Below are 14,740 nucleotides of genomic sequence, written 5' to 3'. Positions count from 1 at the left end.
CCCTTAACGTGAGGAAAGGAGGGTCCTAAGGCGAGTCACAGGGTCAGCATTTGCCAGTCGTGTGTCCCTGCTGGTGCTGCTCCTGAGTGTCCGTGGTCCCCTTCACGGTTGTGCGCGGACCCAGGCTGACCCAGGCCTGCCCCCAGCACCGGCTGTCACCCGCCAGCCGGGGCAGCCCCGGAGGAAGCCACTCGCCCTTCTGGGACACGAGCCAACACGTTTGGGCGTCAGGCACACAAGCTGCGGGGTCTGAGCAGAGACCCGGAAAGCTACGTCACACTGTCCTTATGTGAGGATCTCCTCCATCAAAACACACAGAACAGCTATCAGAACGTAGGAAAATAACATCAGGGCTTTAATCCTCTTAAATAAAATTTAACATTTAAAACATACCAAGCACGCAGTCCTCAGGTTTCTCTAGGGAAGTCCATCTTACTAGGGCAAACACCTTTAGGTCACTAGTTGGGTACAGATTTAAACATTTCCAGAGGTGAACAAAACAGGGTAACAGTAACTAATTACGTCACCTTCGGTAACTGGCAAAAGACAGGTGTGATAGTTCTTGGCAGCCAGGTAGTTACTGATTATAAAGGAACTCAAATCACATTTGTCACCAAGGGCATCATAAACCTTCTTCAGCGATCCCCTTCACTGCCTGAGGGAAAGCTAAGCATCCCAGGAGGTTGCAGGCTACAGAGAGACGCACGGGACGCAGAGCAGCAGGCACGGCCAGCCAGCAGACAGGATTCCTGAAGGCCTTTTATTTACTTGAAACACTCTGATGTCACCAGAGTCTGAGCAGACACAGTGTTTTTCATGATACCCCAGAGTCCAGTAGTGTCCCTTCAGCCTGTTCCGTAAGCACATGGAACGTGTGTTAAAATCAACGGACACACTCCCATATTCCAGTTCGTTAACGCAGCTGTGCAACTGGCTGGCTTTTCTGTGGAGCTGCCTGTTACCAAAGCCTTGCAGCAAGGTTTAGGAAAAGGTCAAGAGTATTCATAGGTGAGAAAAGACGAACCCGCCTTGGAAGAGTCAGCGAGTGATTAGACAAAGCGCTGAAACCCCCGGGGCCACTACGCCTCCTTCACCACCCCCACCAGGGCGGGTCTCAGGGTGCGCCCATGCAGCTTGTAGCCCACTTTGTTAACCAGCGCCACCGTGCCCGGCTCCTTCCCCTCGACCGGCGTGTGGAACAGCGCCTCGTGCTCGTATGGGTCGAACTTGGCGCCCAGGGGGTTCAGCCGGAGCAAGCCGTGCTTCGTGAAGACCTTCTGGATCTGGACCTCGGTCATCACAAGCCCCTCGTAGAGGTTCTTGAGGTGGGGGTTGTCATCTCGAATCTCCTCCTTCGGGACACACTGTGTGGCCTTCTCCAAGATGTCTGCCACCTCCAGCAAGTCCTTGCAGAAGCCCTGGATGCCTGCGCCAGGTTAAGGGAGAACGTCATTGCATTCAGGATCCACTGCACAGGCAACTCAAAACTACAGGCCTTCCTTATGTGACATGTGTGTACTCAGTCGTGTCCCACTCTTGTGACCCCGTGGACTGCAGCCCACCAGGCTCCTCTGTCCGTGGGATTCTCCAGACAAGACTACTGGAGAAGACTGCCATTCCCTTCTCCAGGGGATCTCCCCGACCCACAGACTGAACCCGCATCTCCTGCAATGGCAGGCAGACTCTTTACCACTGAGCCACCTGGGAAGTCCTTCTGTCACACACCTTTTTTCACACCTTTTTTCAAATCACTGGTTTGTCCTAGAATTTCAATGGACTGGATTAAACAAAACAACTTTCCCGAGGCTTAGACAAAAGCCAATCAGGTGTAAAGACAGGCAGCTGAAAACCTGCAGAGCCACCCCACCCCCAGTCCTGCTTGAGACCAAGAGGTCACACACACGGACAGGGCCGCCAGGACGCGGCCCGGCTGCGCTGGACAGCCCTGACTGCACTGAACCCCCCTGGGTTGAAGCTGCTTTGGTTCTAATTCAGGGACAATAGTACCCGACACATAGCGAGCTCGTGAGGACAGGAAGTCACTCACACTCAGCGCCTAGAACGCTCTAAGTGTTCGATAAACATTAGCCATTACTTGGCACCATGAGGTCAAAGTTACCAGGACACACCCCAAGCCTTAATCTAACAGAAGAAATAACAGTTAAAAAAATTTTATATAAATGCAAACGTCTGTAGTTTCAAGACAACCCTTCAGATGCTGAATGGAGGAAGCTGGGGCTGACGAGAGGTGCCCCCTGGGCCAGCCGGTCCCCCTCCCCTGCAGCGCAGCCACCACGAGGCTCCAGCACAACCCGCTCACGTCTTCTCAAGTTTCAAAGATCTACTCTTTGAAGGAGGCAACGCTTGTTTACAGCTTCCCTTTTTTTACACAGTGTTTTCACACCCAGTTGCTGTGAAATGAAATAAAAAAGTTTACCCATCCAATAAAAATGTGAGCATCTATTAAGGACTAACCCCTCAAGCGAGCTGCTGGGGAAATGTCTGCCCACGTGGATTGTTGGTCTCTGAGACATGCAGGGCACGATCGCCACAGTGAGGCACACAATTACCAATTATACTTCCAGGAAGGAGCCCTCGTGGGTGCTGAGGGCAATTAACCTCAGGGACATGGCTTACTTAACCTGGGATGTGGACAGAGAGTCAGGAGTGAGCCAAGCATTCCAGCAGTCCAGAGCACCAGTCCACCAAGACGACACAAACCCAGAGAAGCTGAAAGCTCCAGGTGGGGTAGTGGACTGGGGGGAGGGGAGCTGAGGCCACTCTGCCAAGGGTGTGGCGCTAACGCCGGAGCTGAGGCTGGCCTGGACAGAGCAGAGCCGGCAGTGGAGGGGAGTGGGCACGGGGTCCAGCCGTCCCCACCCCCAGGGTGGGAGGGGAGTGGGCCTGAGGGAGGAGAGCATAGTTTCAGATGACTGACCTGAACACCTGTGCGGGTGGCGGTATCATTTACTCAGAGGAAGGAAAGCAGAGGGGAGAATTCAGTTTAAAATACCTCTGAGACATCCAGGTAAAGACAGCCAGGACTAGAAGGGGGAAGAAACGTCTGAACTGGCAGCTCACCTGTGTGTCAACAGCACTCAGCCCTGTGGGAGGGCAAGTCAGTGGGGGAAGTGATGAGAGGAGGAGAGGGAGGCCTGAAGAACGTGGGCATTTGGAGGGCAGCAGGCACACAGCCAGTGCAGCGGATGACCAAAGAGAGGAAGAAAAACAGGAGTGGAGGTGACAGCATCCGAGAACGAAACGCGTCTGGAGAAGCAGTGAGGCGCCATTGTCAGAGGGCCCGTGGAGGGAAGGGTGGGCCTGCCCCGGCAGCCTCCTGCTGAGCACCGCCTCTCGGAGCCCTGGGAGCCCGCCAGCGCCGGCCCCTCACCCCCACGCAGACGCGGCTCTGCAACCCCCGCCACTGCCGCCCACTCTAAACTCAGCAGCATCTGTGGGACATCAGAGGGGATGCTGGTGCTCCCGTGGTGGGAGGGTTCTGGCCTACTAAGGCCTGAATCTGTGGGCTTGGTGGGCGTGCCCATGAAGGCAAGGCTGGGGTCAGGAGGTCTGCGTCGGTAGCTTTGGGAACACAGCAGTGGGGCACGCCAGGGCTGACTGCCTGCATTTGCACGGTGGAGGTGGGGCCGGGGGCAGTGTGACAACAGGATACTCTGTGAGCCCGAGCAATGGGAGGGCTTCCCCAGTGGCTCAGCGGTAAAGAATCTGCCTGCCAATGCAGGAGATGCAGGTTCGATCCCTGGAGAATCCCATGGACAGAGGAGCCTGGTGGGCTGCAGTCAGTCCATGGGGCTGCAGAGTCGGACAAGACTGAGCACGCACAACAGGTGGCACCATGCGGCACGCTCCCTGGTGGACAGCTGCAGTGGAGGGATGTTCAGTGGCTCTCCTCCCGGAGGGAGCACTCACTCCTGCCTACCTCACTCTGTAGCTCAGAAACAGATCTGGGGATGTCCACTCTGACCACGAGGGAGCAGATGCTTCCCCGGACAGGGCTGTGACAACCACGGAGCAGAGGGAAGGCCCCGCTCACCAGTCACATCCCCCATCAATGGGACAATGGTCAGGACACCCAGCAGCGGCTGTATTATAAAAGCAGGCCTTGCACCAAATATGTTAGACCCACTCGGACTACTACACAGGAGGCTCCCACACACACACAAAAGCCCTCCAAGACCACAGTAGGTAATTGTTTCTCCTAACAAATAAGAAATCTGGAAGGAAGAATAATGGAAATACCCAATCAGAACAGCAGACAAGGAAGCCCAATGAAAAAATGAGAAATACAGGGTAAGCTGGGTGCTTCCCTGGGGGTCCAGTGAGTCAAGACTGTACCTTACAATGTAGCAGGTGCGGGGTTCAGTCCCTGACCAGGGAGCTAAAATCCCACCTCTTGAAGTGAAAAAGCAAAACACAAACAATATTGTAACAAATTTAATAAAGACTTTAAAAATGGTCCACATTAAAAAAAAAATCAATTAAAATAGCAACAGTTAAAGAGAGGATTCTAAAGACAGCAAAAGAGAGAGAGTTAACTATAAGGGAATTCCCATATGGCTATCTGCTGATTTCCCCACAGAACCACTGCAGGCCAGAAGGCAGTGGCAAGATACATTCAAAGTCCTGAAAGGGAAAAGTCTGTAACCTAGATACTCTACCCAGCAAGACTATCATTTAGAAGGAGACAAAGAATTTTTTAGACAAGCAAAAACTTTTTGTACTTTTAATACAGCAATACTAAACCTATCCTAAGAGAAACATTGAAAAGTCTTCTCTAAGTAGAAAAGAAGAAGCTATAGGCAAGAGAAAACCCAACTGTAAACTGAATCACTTAAAGTCAGTACAGAGATTAAAAAAAAAAAAATTCTGTGAAATCAGTGACAACCACAATGAATAGCTGAAGGGTAAACACGAAAGATGTAAAAGATGACATCAAAACCATAAAGTGTGGGGAAGGAGTAAGAAAATGTTGACTTGTTTTTCCTAGAATATGTTTGAGCCTATATAACTACCAGTCTAAAGCAAGCAGATATAGGAGGAGATTAACATACTTGAAAAACAGGGTAACCACAAATCAACAACACACAACAGATTTACAAAACCCAAAAAGACAACAAGCACAATACAAAAAACAAAAATACATCAAACTACAATACACAGTCTACCAGAAACCTACTTTAACCAAAGGACGCACAGAGGTGGAAAGTTGAGGGGACAGAAAAAAAGATATTTCATGCAAAAGGAAATAAGAAAGTGGGGGGTCATGATATTCATCAGACAAAACAGACATTAAAACAGAAGCTATAAACACAGATAAACACTATATAATATTAAAAATCAATACAAGAAGATATTATATTCCTCAACATATATGTACCCAACACAAGAGCACCCAAAGCACATAACACAAATGCTAACAGACATAAAGTGAGAAACTTTATGGGAATACAACAGCAGGAGACTTTCCTGCCCCACTCACATCAATGGACAGAGCTAGACAGAAAGTCGATAAGGCAACCGAGATCCAAAATGACAGAACAGTCAGACTTAACTGATATGCTCAAGATATTACATCCAAAAAACCAGAACACACGTTCAAGTGCACACAGCGCCATCTCTAGGACTGACCACACACTGGGGCACAAAACAAGCCTCAACAAATGTAACGGAGCAAAAATTATTCCAGCATCTTTTCTGACCGCAACTGCAAGAACCTAGATATCAACCACAGAAAAAGAAATGAAAAAAACAAAACAAAAAAACCCAACTATATGGAATTAAACAACATGCTACTAAAATACCAATGGGTCAACAATGAAATCAAAGCAGAAATTAAAAATTACCTAGGGACAAATGACAATGAAAACACAACCATACAAAGTCTACAGGATGCAGCAAAGCAGTTTTTAGAGGGAAGTTCACAGTGATACAGAACTTCTTTAAGAAGCAAGAAAAATCTCAGAACAACCTAACCTACCACCTAAAAAAATTAGAAAAATAAGAACAAACAAAACCTGAGGTCAACAGAAGCGAGGAAATAAAGATCAGAGAGAAACTAGAGATGAAAAAACAAACACTGGCTCACCAAGAAAAGGGAGAGGATCCAAAGAAAGAAAATAAGAAATGAAAGAGAAATCACAACTGATATCACAGAAATAAAAACCACTAAGAGAATATTATCAACAATTAATCATATACCAACAAACCTGACAAGCTAGAAGACAGAAACAAGCTCCTTGAAAGATACAGCCCAACAAAACTGAATCAAGAAGATACAGATAATTTGAACAAACTGATAACTAGACGTGCAACAGATTCTGTAATTTAATTTCCCACAAACAAAAGTCCAGGACCAGATGGCTTCACAGGTGAATTCTATCAAACATAGAAAGAACTTCTACCAATTCTTCTCAAACTCTTTCAAAAGAATGAAGAGGAAGGACCACTCCCAAAAACATTCTATGAAGCCACCATTACCCTGATACCAAAATCAAAGAAAAGACACTACTAAAAAAAAATTAAAATTACAGGCCAATATCCTTGATGAATATAGATGCAAAAATTCTCAACAAAATATTAGCAAACGGAAAGTAACAACACATGAAAAAGATCATACGCCACGACCAAGATGGATTCATCCCAGGGTCATAACGATAGTTCAACATATGCAAATCAATCAATGAGATACACCACATCAACAAGAGAAAAGACAAAAACCACACGATCATCTCAACAGATGAAGAAAAAGCATCTGATCCAAAATTCATTCATAAAAAAAACTGTTACGACACAAGGATGCCCACTCTTACCACTTTATTCAACATAGTATTGGGAGTCTCAGCCACAAGAAGAGGTAAAATTGTCAGTATATACAGATGACACGATATAATACATATTGAAAGCCCTGAGACTCCACACAAAAACTATTAGAATAAACGAACTCAGCAAGGTACCAGGATATAAGATTAACATACAGAAACTGGCTGAATTTTTTCACACTAACAATGAAATACGAGAAAGAAAATGTAAAAAGCAATATCCTTTAAAATCACATTAAGTAATAAAAAACTTAGGAATAAATCTGACAAGGAGGTGAAAGACTTATATGCTGAGAACTATAAACCATTAGTGAAGGAAACCGAAAATGATTCAAAGAAATGGAAAGATATACCATGCTCTTCTTGGAAGAAGTAACATTGTTAAAATGGCCATACTACCCAAAGCAATCTACAGATTCAATGTGATCATGATCAAATTACCAGGGTTTCCCAGGTGGCTCAGTGGTAAAGAACCTGCCTGACAATGCTGGAGATGCAGGAGTCTTGGGTTCAATCCATGGGTTGGGAAGATTCCCTGGAGGAGGAAATGGCAACCCACTCCAGTATCCTTGCCGGGATGCTCCCATGGACAGAGGGGCCTGGCAAGCTATAGTCCATGGGGTCACAAAGAGTTGGACACGACTGAGTGACTGAGCATGCACACTATCAAAGCACCCGTGACATTTCTACAGAAGATGAGCATATGCAAACTACTATATACAGAATGAACAAGTTACCACTGTGTAGCATGGGGAACTACAGTTAATATCCTGTGATAGAGAATAATGGAAAAGGATGTAAAAAGATGTATAACTGAGTCACCTTGCTATACAGCAGCAATTAACACATTATAATGTGTTAATCACATACAACTATATACTTCAATAAAATTTAAATTTTACTTCAATTAAAATTAAAAAAAAAAAGAGAGGTTTGTTCTCTGTGCTGAACTTGGATCTTTGTTTCCACTGCAAGCACCCAAGGTCTGTCCTTGGGCAGAGGGTTTATCCTCTTACCAGTTCTGCATCCAGAAAAGGGGGGACTGAAAGCTCTGTCCCCTAAGTACTCAGATGGTCTTCTGTGTGATCAACACAGCATATATGGGGTTGGGAGATGGGCCTTGGCGCCAGCGCCATTTTAGTGGCGAGTCATTTCAGCCTCACTGACCTCTACTGTAAGGTGGGAAGCATGATGACAGAAAGATCCAACGGTGTCAACGCAGAGAGCGACTGATGAGGCCTTAAGTGAGACCAGCATTAGGGCTGCTCTGGCTGAGGACCCGAGCCTCACGGGGCACCTCTGCTAGTACCTGCAGGCTCATACTGAGGTCCTTGTGCGGAAGAGCGAAGGATACTCTCATCGCAGGAATCACGCTCACCACTACGAGTGTACATCACAAGCCAAGTCTGCTCCTTCTAGGCAACAGCTGACTCATCTCAACAACTGGAGGGAATGCAATCAGCAGCCGCCCCACCTCCCCACCTGATTAATCATGTTGTCTGAGACCACACACACTGCTACTTCCTTGTCCATATTTCCCAGGATCAATATCATGTAGTGTTTAAAGTTACCATATAGTTTTGCCTCCTCCACCAATTTTTGGCTCCTCTGCCGCAAGTTCTCAGTATCTGCTAGCGCTCGCTTATATTTTTCCTTAAAAAAAAAAAAAAAAGAAAAATTCACATGAAATAAATCTAGAACAAATTCATAGGAAAACAAATCTGATATAACAAACTGCAAGTCAAAATACAAACAGCAGCCATCAGTACATTGGAGACTGGATTACAAACAGCTGCTGCATAATAAACAGAAGTAAATTAACCAGTGCCACCATTTCCACCACGTGGGGAATAAGATGGCCAGGCGTCATATATTCACAAGCCCCCAAGGCCATTCTCACTCTGTGTACAGCTGAGCAAAGGACAAGAAAAGCTGCTAGTTTCTCCTGGTTCTGATGGTTTCTCTCAAGGAAGGACCATTCATTCCTCTGCAGAATCTCCAGCTCAAGGGAACCGTAGAACCCAGGGTAAGGGCTGACCTGGCTTGGTTCTCACACCCTGAGGAGAGGGTCAGGAGAACAATGACCCTGAGTGGACAACTTTGGCCTCTACCCCACAGAAGAGGAAAAACCTCAGGAATGAACCTCTGAATTTTTCATATTGCCCAGATAAGGTTCAGTTGGAACACTTATTGTATAATAATCATCTGAATTCTGATGTCTTCCTCATTTTGCACCAACTCTTCCTATAATCGTATCCATCTCCTGGGATTTCTATTTTTCATGGGCACTAGGTTACTGCTTTCAGCTTTCTGGGGGTTCCAGTGCCGCAGTTAAGAGCAAGGTCTCACAGGCTCAGACTGTGGCTCTGTCGTCACTGGGTAGCAAGGTGACCTTGGAAGTTTACCAAATAGTCCTGGGCCTCAGTTTCCTCATCTGTAAACAGGGGTACTGATGGCTGACTCACAGGGCTGTTGTGAGGATTCATATAAACAAAGGGGTTAGCAAAGCCCTAGCACAGTGCTTCACGGCAAATAGATAGGGATACTATGGAAACAGTGACAGACTATTTTCTTGGGCTCCAAAATCACTGTGGACGGTAACTGCAGCCATGAAGTTAAAAGACGCTTGCTCCTTGGAAATAAAGCTATGACAAACTTAAACAGCATGTTAAAGAGCAGAGACATTACTTTGCTGACAAAGGTCCGTCTAGTTAAAGCTATGGTTTTTCCAGTAGTCACGTATGGATGTGAGAGCTGGACAATAAAAACGGCTGAGTACCAAAAAACTGATACTATCGAACTACAGTACTGGAGAAGACTCTTGAGAGTCCCTTGGACTGCAAGGCAATCAAACCAGTCTATCCGAAAGGAACTCAAGCCTGAATATTCACTGGAAGGACTGATACTGAAGCTGAAGCTCCAATACTTTGGCCACCTGATGCGAAGAACTGACTCACTGGAAAAGACCCTGATGCTGTGAAAGACTGAAGGCAGGAGGAGATGGTGAAGATAGAGGATGACATGGACAGATGGCATCACTGACTTGGGGGACATGAATTTGGGCAGACTCCAGGAGATGGTGAGGGACAGGGAGGCCTGGAGTGCTATAGTCCACGGGGTCGCAGAGTTGGACACGGCTGAGCAACCGAACGCTTTTCCACATGAGGTCATAATCTGTATTATTAATTAGTTCATAAAACTCCAACATCCCTAGGAGAGCACCATGTGACTTTACCTCTGGTTCCCACCTTCGTCCTCCCAAAGACCCAGCCTCAAGGGCCCTACTGAATATTCCTCACTTGTAAAGACCATTTTCATTCGTAACTCAATATAATCTATGTAGAACATGAAGATAATTCTCATGACAAAAAAGAGTCACAGCAGATTTGAGTTCTATCCCTTCTTCAGCAGTAACTTGCTGTAGAACCCGACAGGGATGAAATTCGCCTGGCTTCCACCTCTGTTGTCAGGGAGGCCATCTTGACATCCCTGGAAGACAGACCTGGAGTTCCACAGACCATGCTCCTCACGAGCGCCCACAGCCTTACCATGGTCTCCTTCAGCTGCTCTTCCAGCTTGCTCTTCTCTTCCATGAGTGTCTTCTCCGTGGAGGGAAGATCTGTCTTCTGTTCATTCTGACCCACGTCCTCTTCCAGGTTCTGGCCGGTGTTCTTCTGTTTTGCAGCTGTACACAGCAGCCGAGGAGAAGACCTGAAGGCAAGTCCGCACGACAGAAATTAAGATCATGATTTTTCTGCTTGTTAAAGTCAGATGGACGACTTCGGAAAGCAAAGGTAATTTAAAACTACTTGCTATGTGGGGGGAGAAAGGATTTGTGTTAGATACAATAAAGGCAAACTACATATGACGTATGGAAGCTATTTGTTTATGTAGAGTCTTCTGCAATACACACCTAAACTAAAACGTCAGTGCACCAAGGCTACGGTACTAATCTTTCTCCTCACTCTCAGGAGCTGCTGATCATCCAGACTCCACCATGTGCTGATGCAGGAGCTACGACCGGAGGTGAGGCCCAGTGCTGCTGTACAGAGCCTCATGGGCAGACATCTTGCCCACAGGGTACTTACAGTCGTGCAAAAAAAAATCTATATACATAGAACTGTAACTTGGGTTTCAAAGTGATAAAAGAGGAACCAAGTGTTTTGGGAGGCTCAGAGTAGAATATTTCTAACTTTGGAGAAATGGAAGTCTGGGAAAGGATTCGGGCAGAGAGACTTTGAAGAACAGGCAAGAGTCCACATACAGAGCCAGGAACAGACAAGACAGACCCACTTCAGGAAGGGCAAAGGTGTGGAGGTAGGAAAGGACGGGGTGGTATGTACAGGGGAAAACACAAAAAGCTCTAAAAACTAATGCTGGAAGTGACTTGGGGTATTACCCAATCTGATCCCCATGTGGAAAAAGTTAAGTAATAAATAAGCCCAAGGCCACAGCGCCATTAATGAATAATATGGATCTGTTCACCAGGGCCAGTAGAGCTCTAAACTATGCCACAGCCCAATCTGAAAATAAACTACATTCAATTTCCTTCCCAGATTAAAGAAAGCTGCCTCAATGAACAGGAAAGCTATGCGCACACAGAACATGTACACAAGGGTGTTTAAGGCAGCATGTACAAATGTTTTCCAGGATGAAAAGCTGGAAACAGCACACTGCTCAGAAGGACATGGCTGAACAAACTGTTGCTTCCTCGGTCTGGAATACTGAGCAGCCACCAAATAGACGGCAGTGTTAAACTGCCATCTTTTGGCCACACCATGGGGGTACTGTGCAGGAAGAAACGCAACTTAGAGAAATACACAAAACATGACCCCAGTTTTATAAACACAAACCAGAAATCCTGTTTTGAGGAGAATAAAAGGATACACTAGTCTGTTACCAATACTTTGGCCACCTTATGTGAAGAGCTGACTCACTGGAAAAGACCCTGATGTTGGGAAAGATGGAAGGCAGGAGGAGAAGGGGACGACAGAGGAAAAGAGGGTTGGATGGCATCACCGACTCAATGCACGTGAGTTTCAGCAAGCTCTGGGAGGCAGTGACGGCAAGGAAGCCTGGCAGGTTCCAGTGCATGGGGTCGCAAAAAGCCGGACACAACTGAGCAACTGAACATCAACAACATGGGGGTGAAGACCAATAACCTTTATACTGCTACTTTTACTTTCGCGATTAAAAAAACTAATCATCTAAAAATGGAGTGTGCTGCTGTGACCTGCCCTAGTTTCTAGCTGTCCTGACCTCCGGGTGTAACAGTCACAGCCTTTCGGGTCCGCTTCACTCAGCAGACCCCCTCCTGCAATGCCAGTCTGGATTTGCAGGGAGGCTCCCAGAACCCAGTTACTCCCAGAGCTCTGCACACAATTCAATTTGCTCTCTCCCCTACTTGAGACTCCTTACACAAAACCTGTTCCCAGAGGCAGAAATGCATGCAGTCCTGGCAATCAGCTAGTGGTAAATAACCCAGCTGCCAATGCAGGAGACATAAGAGAAGCGGGTTCAATCCCTGGGTCAGGAAGATCCCCTGGAGGAGGGCATAGCAACCCACTCCAGTATTCCTGTCTGGAAAATCCCCACGGACACAGGAGCTTGGCTGGCTATAATTCAAATGATCGCAGAGTCCGACACGACCGAGCAGGCTGAGCAGGCTGAGCAGGCACACACATCCAGGCAATCAATGCCAGTTACAAAAACCGCAAATTGAGCCAACAGCCTCTCCTCACTCAGACTCCCCAGGTGGGTTTGTTCTCACGCTGTCTATGCAATGGATCAGGCTAGAATCGCAGCTTCATCCCCTCGCCCTGTCCTCATCCCCGATTCAGTTCAGTTCAGTCGCTCAGTCGTGTCCGACTCTTTGCGACCCCATGAATTGCAGCACGCCAGGCCTCCCTGTCCATCACCAACTCTCGGAGTCTACCCAAACCCATGTCCATCGAGTCAGCGATGCCATCCAACCATCTCATCCTCTGTCGTCCCCTTCTCCTCCTGCCCCCAATCCTACCCAGCATTAGAGTCTTTTCCAATGAGTCAACTCTTCGCATGAGGTGGCCAAAGTATTGGGAGTTTCAGCTTCAACATCAGTCCTTCCAATGAACACGCAGGACTGATCTCTTTTCGGATGGATCGGAGAAGGCAATGGCACCCCACTCCAGTACTGTTGCCTGGAAAATCCCATGGACGGAGGATTTTCCATCCATGGGGTCGCTAAGAGTCGGACACAGCTGAGCGACTTCACTTTCATGTTTCACTTTCCTGCATTGGAGAAGAAAATGGCAACCCACTCCAGTGTTCCTGCCTGGAGAATCCCAGGGACAGGGGAGCCTGGTGGGCTTCCATCTATGGGGTCGCAGAGAGTCGGACACGACTGAAGTGACTTAGCAGTAGCAGCAGGATGGATTGATTGGATCTCCTTGCAGTCCAAGGGACTCTCAAGAGTCTTCCCCAACACCACAGTTCAAAAGCATCAATTCTGCGGCGCTCAGCTTTCTTCACCGTCCAACTCTCACATCCATACATGACCACTAGAAAAACATAGCCTTGACTAGACGGACCGACCCGTTTACCGTCTCACCATCACTAAATAAAGCTCCTTGAGGGCAAAGTCCGGGTCCTGCTTCGCGCAGTTTCTACCCCGTGTTCGGCCCAGAGCAGCTTCTCTTAACAGATAGCCTGGTTCTCTGAAGCTCCCCCCAACGTGGAAGGTGCTAGTTCAGTTCAGTCGCTCAGTGATGTCCGACTCTCTGCGACCCCATGGACTGCAGCATGCCAGGCCTCCTTGTCAATTTCCAACTCCCGGAGTTTACTCATACTCATGCCCACTGAGTCGGTGATGCCATCCAACCATCTCATCCTCTGTCGTCCCCTTCTCCTCCCGCCTTCAGTCTTTCCCAGGATCAGGCTCTTTTCCAATGAGTCAGTTCTTCACATCAGGTGGCCAAAGTATTGGGAGTTTCAGCTTCAGCATCAGTCCGCTAAACACGGGTTACGCTAAGTTAGGAGGCCGGACTTTGAAACGGCAGAAACCGCAGATTTAAAAAAAAAAAAAAAAAGGCAAAAGAAAAGCCAAGGAAAGGGCAGGGCCTCGTGACCTCCGCCGCGGCGTCACTGCTCTAAGTCAGCGGCTTTCCCCACGGCGAGTTAGGTAGGGGCTGCGGCCCTTCTGTGCTCCGACTCCGCAGCACGCAATGGTGGACGAGGCTCGGGCCGGGCGGAAGGAGCCCACTCGCCACTGCCGCCTCGTGCGGGGCGCCGTCCCGTCCGCCCCGCGGGCAGCACGGACAGAGCGGCGGCCGGGCAGGCCCCACAGGAAAGCCCAGCGTAGCCCGCGCCCCGCGTCTGGAAGCCCCCTCACGACGCCCGGGCCGGAGCCGGGCAGGGCTAGCGTCCGAGCCAGCGTGGGCAGCGCGCCCCTCCTAACCCTGGCCATCGGCGCCCCTTACCTGAGAGACAACGCGAAAGCCGGGAGACTGCGCCGCGCCAGCCGCACGCACCGAGCCGCCATAACTACTACCGGCACTGCGCGCGCGCACCGGGCATGCGCGAGACTCTGTACTTGCTCCTCCCGCCCAATTGCTTCCCTCAGCCAATCCATCACCGTTCTTCCTCTGATGGACAGGCCATATTCACCAATAATTGCCAGCCTGGGCGGTGGGCGGGGTTTGAGGCCTTGAGAGGCCCCCAAAAGTGAAGCTGAGGTGAAAGGTGAAGGAAACAGACTCCTCCGCGGAGGGGCGTGGTCAAGGTAAGAACCAATAGAGAGAGAGCATGGGGGAGGGCGCCGGAAGTGCGGACTGAGGGGGCGCGGAGACTTTCGAGCGCGGTTGCCAGTCAGGCCCCACCCCACATGTAAGTACGCTTCACGTTTCGGGTCGCCCTTTGCTCTG

The 14,740-nt window shown here is 48.4% G+C and overlaps 1 protein-coding gene and 1 long non-coding RNA gene across 3 annotated transcripts in view; one reads left to right on the top strand and one right to left on the bottom strand.

The window, feature by feature from the left end:
• Positions 1-334: 334 nt before the first annotated feature.
• GRPEL1 (GrpE like 1, mitochondrial) lies at positions 335-14,378 on the bottom strand. Its single transcript, XM_081581043.1, has 4 exons — positions 14,297-14,378; positions 10,388-10,550; positions 8,411-8,492; positions 335-1,426 (listed from the first exon to the last, which is right to left on the bottom strand). Exons 1-4 carry the CDS (start codon positions 14,356-14,358, stop codon positions 1,080-1,082), a joined length of 654 nt encoding a protein of 217 aa, XP_081437169.1. The 5' UTR covers positions 14,359-14,378; the 3' UTR covers positions 335-1,079.
• Positions 14,379-14,633: 255 nt separating this feature from the next.
• The window catches only part of LOC145542424 (uncharacterized), a 39,971-nt gene continuing 39,864 nt past the window's right edge, over positions 14,634-14,740 (top strand). For both annotated transcript variants that reach the window (XR_014079854.1, XR_014079877.1), the window contains exon 1: positions 14,634-14,702. This is a non-coding gene — a long non-coding RNA (uncharacterized LOC145542424). The remainder of the gene's footprint in view (positions 14,703-14,740) is intronic.

Source organism: Giraffa tippelskirchi, chromosome 1, assembly GCF_054371585.1.
Source record: "Giraffa tippelskirchi isolate mGirTip1 chromosome 1, T2T-mGirTip1v1.2.pri, whole genome shotgun sequence".
In the NCBI taxonomy this organism is placed as follows: Eukaryota; Metazoa; Chordata; class Mammalia; order Artiodactyla; family Giraffidae; genus Giraffa; species Giraffa tippelskirchi.
This window is presented reverse-complemented; position numbering and strand designations above follow the sequence as displayed.

What these genes read in the sequence shown, in the direction of transcription:
- GRPEL1 (XM_081581043.1), bottom strand. Translation starts at nt 14,358, where the DNA reads ATGGCGGCTCGGTGCGTGCGGCTGGCGCGGCGCAGTCTCCCGGCTTTC. An exon ending in AGCAGCTGAAGGAGACCATG is followed by an intron (nt 8,493 to 10,387) that starts GTAAGGCTGTGG and finishes TTTTTTTTTAAG; the next exon opens with GAAAAATATAAGCGAGCGCT. An exon ending in GGAGGAGGCAAAACTATATG is followed by an intron (nt 1,427 to 8,410) that starts GTAACTTTAAAC and finishes AACCTGGCGCAG; the next exon opens with GCATCCAGGGCTTCTGCAAG.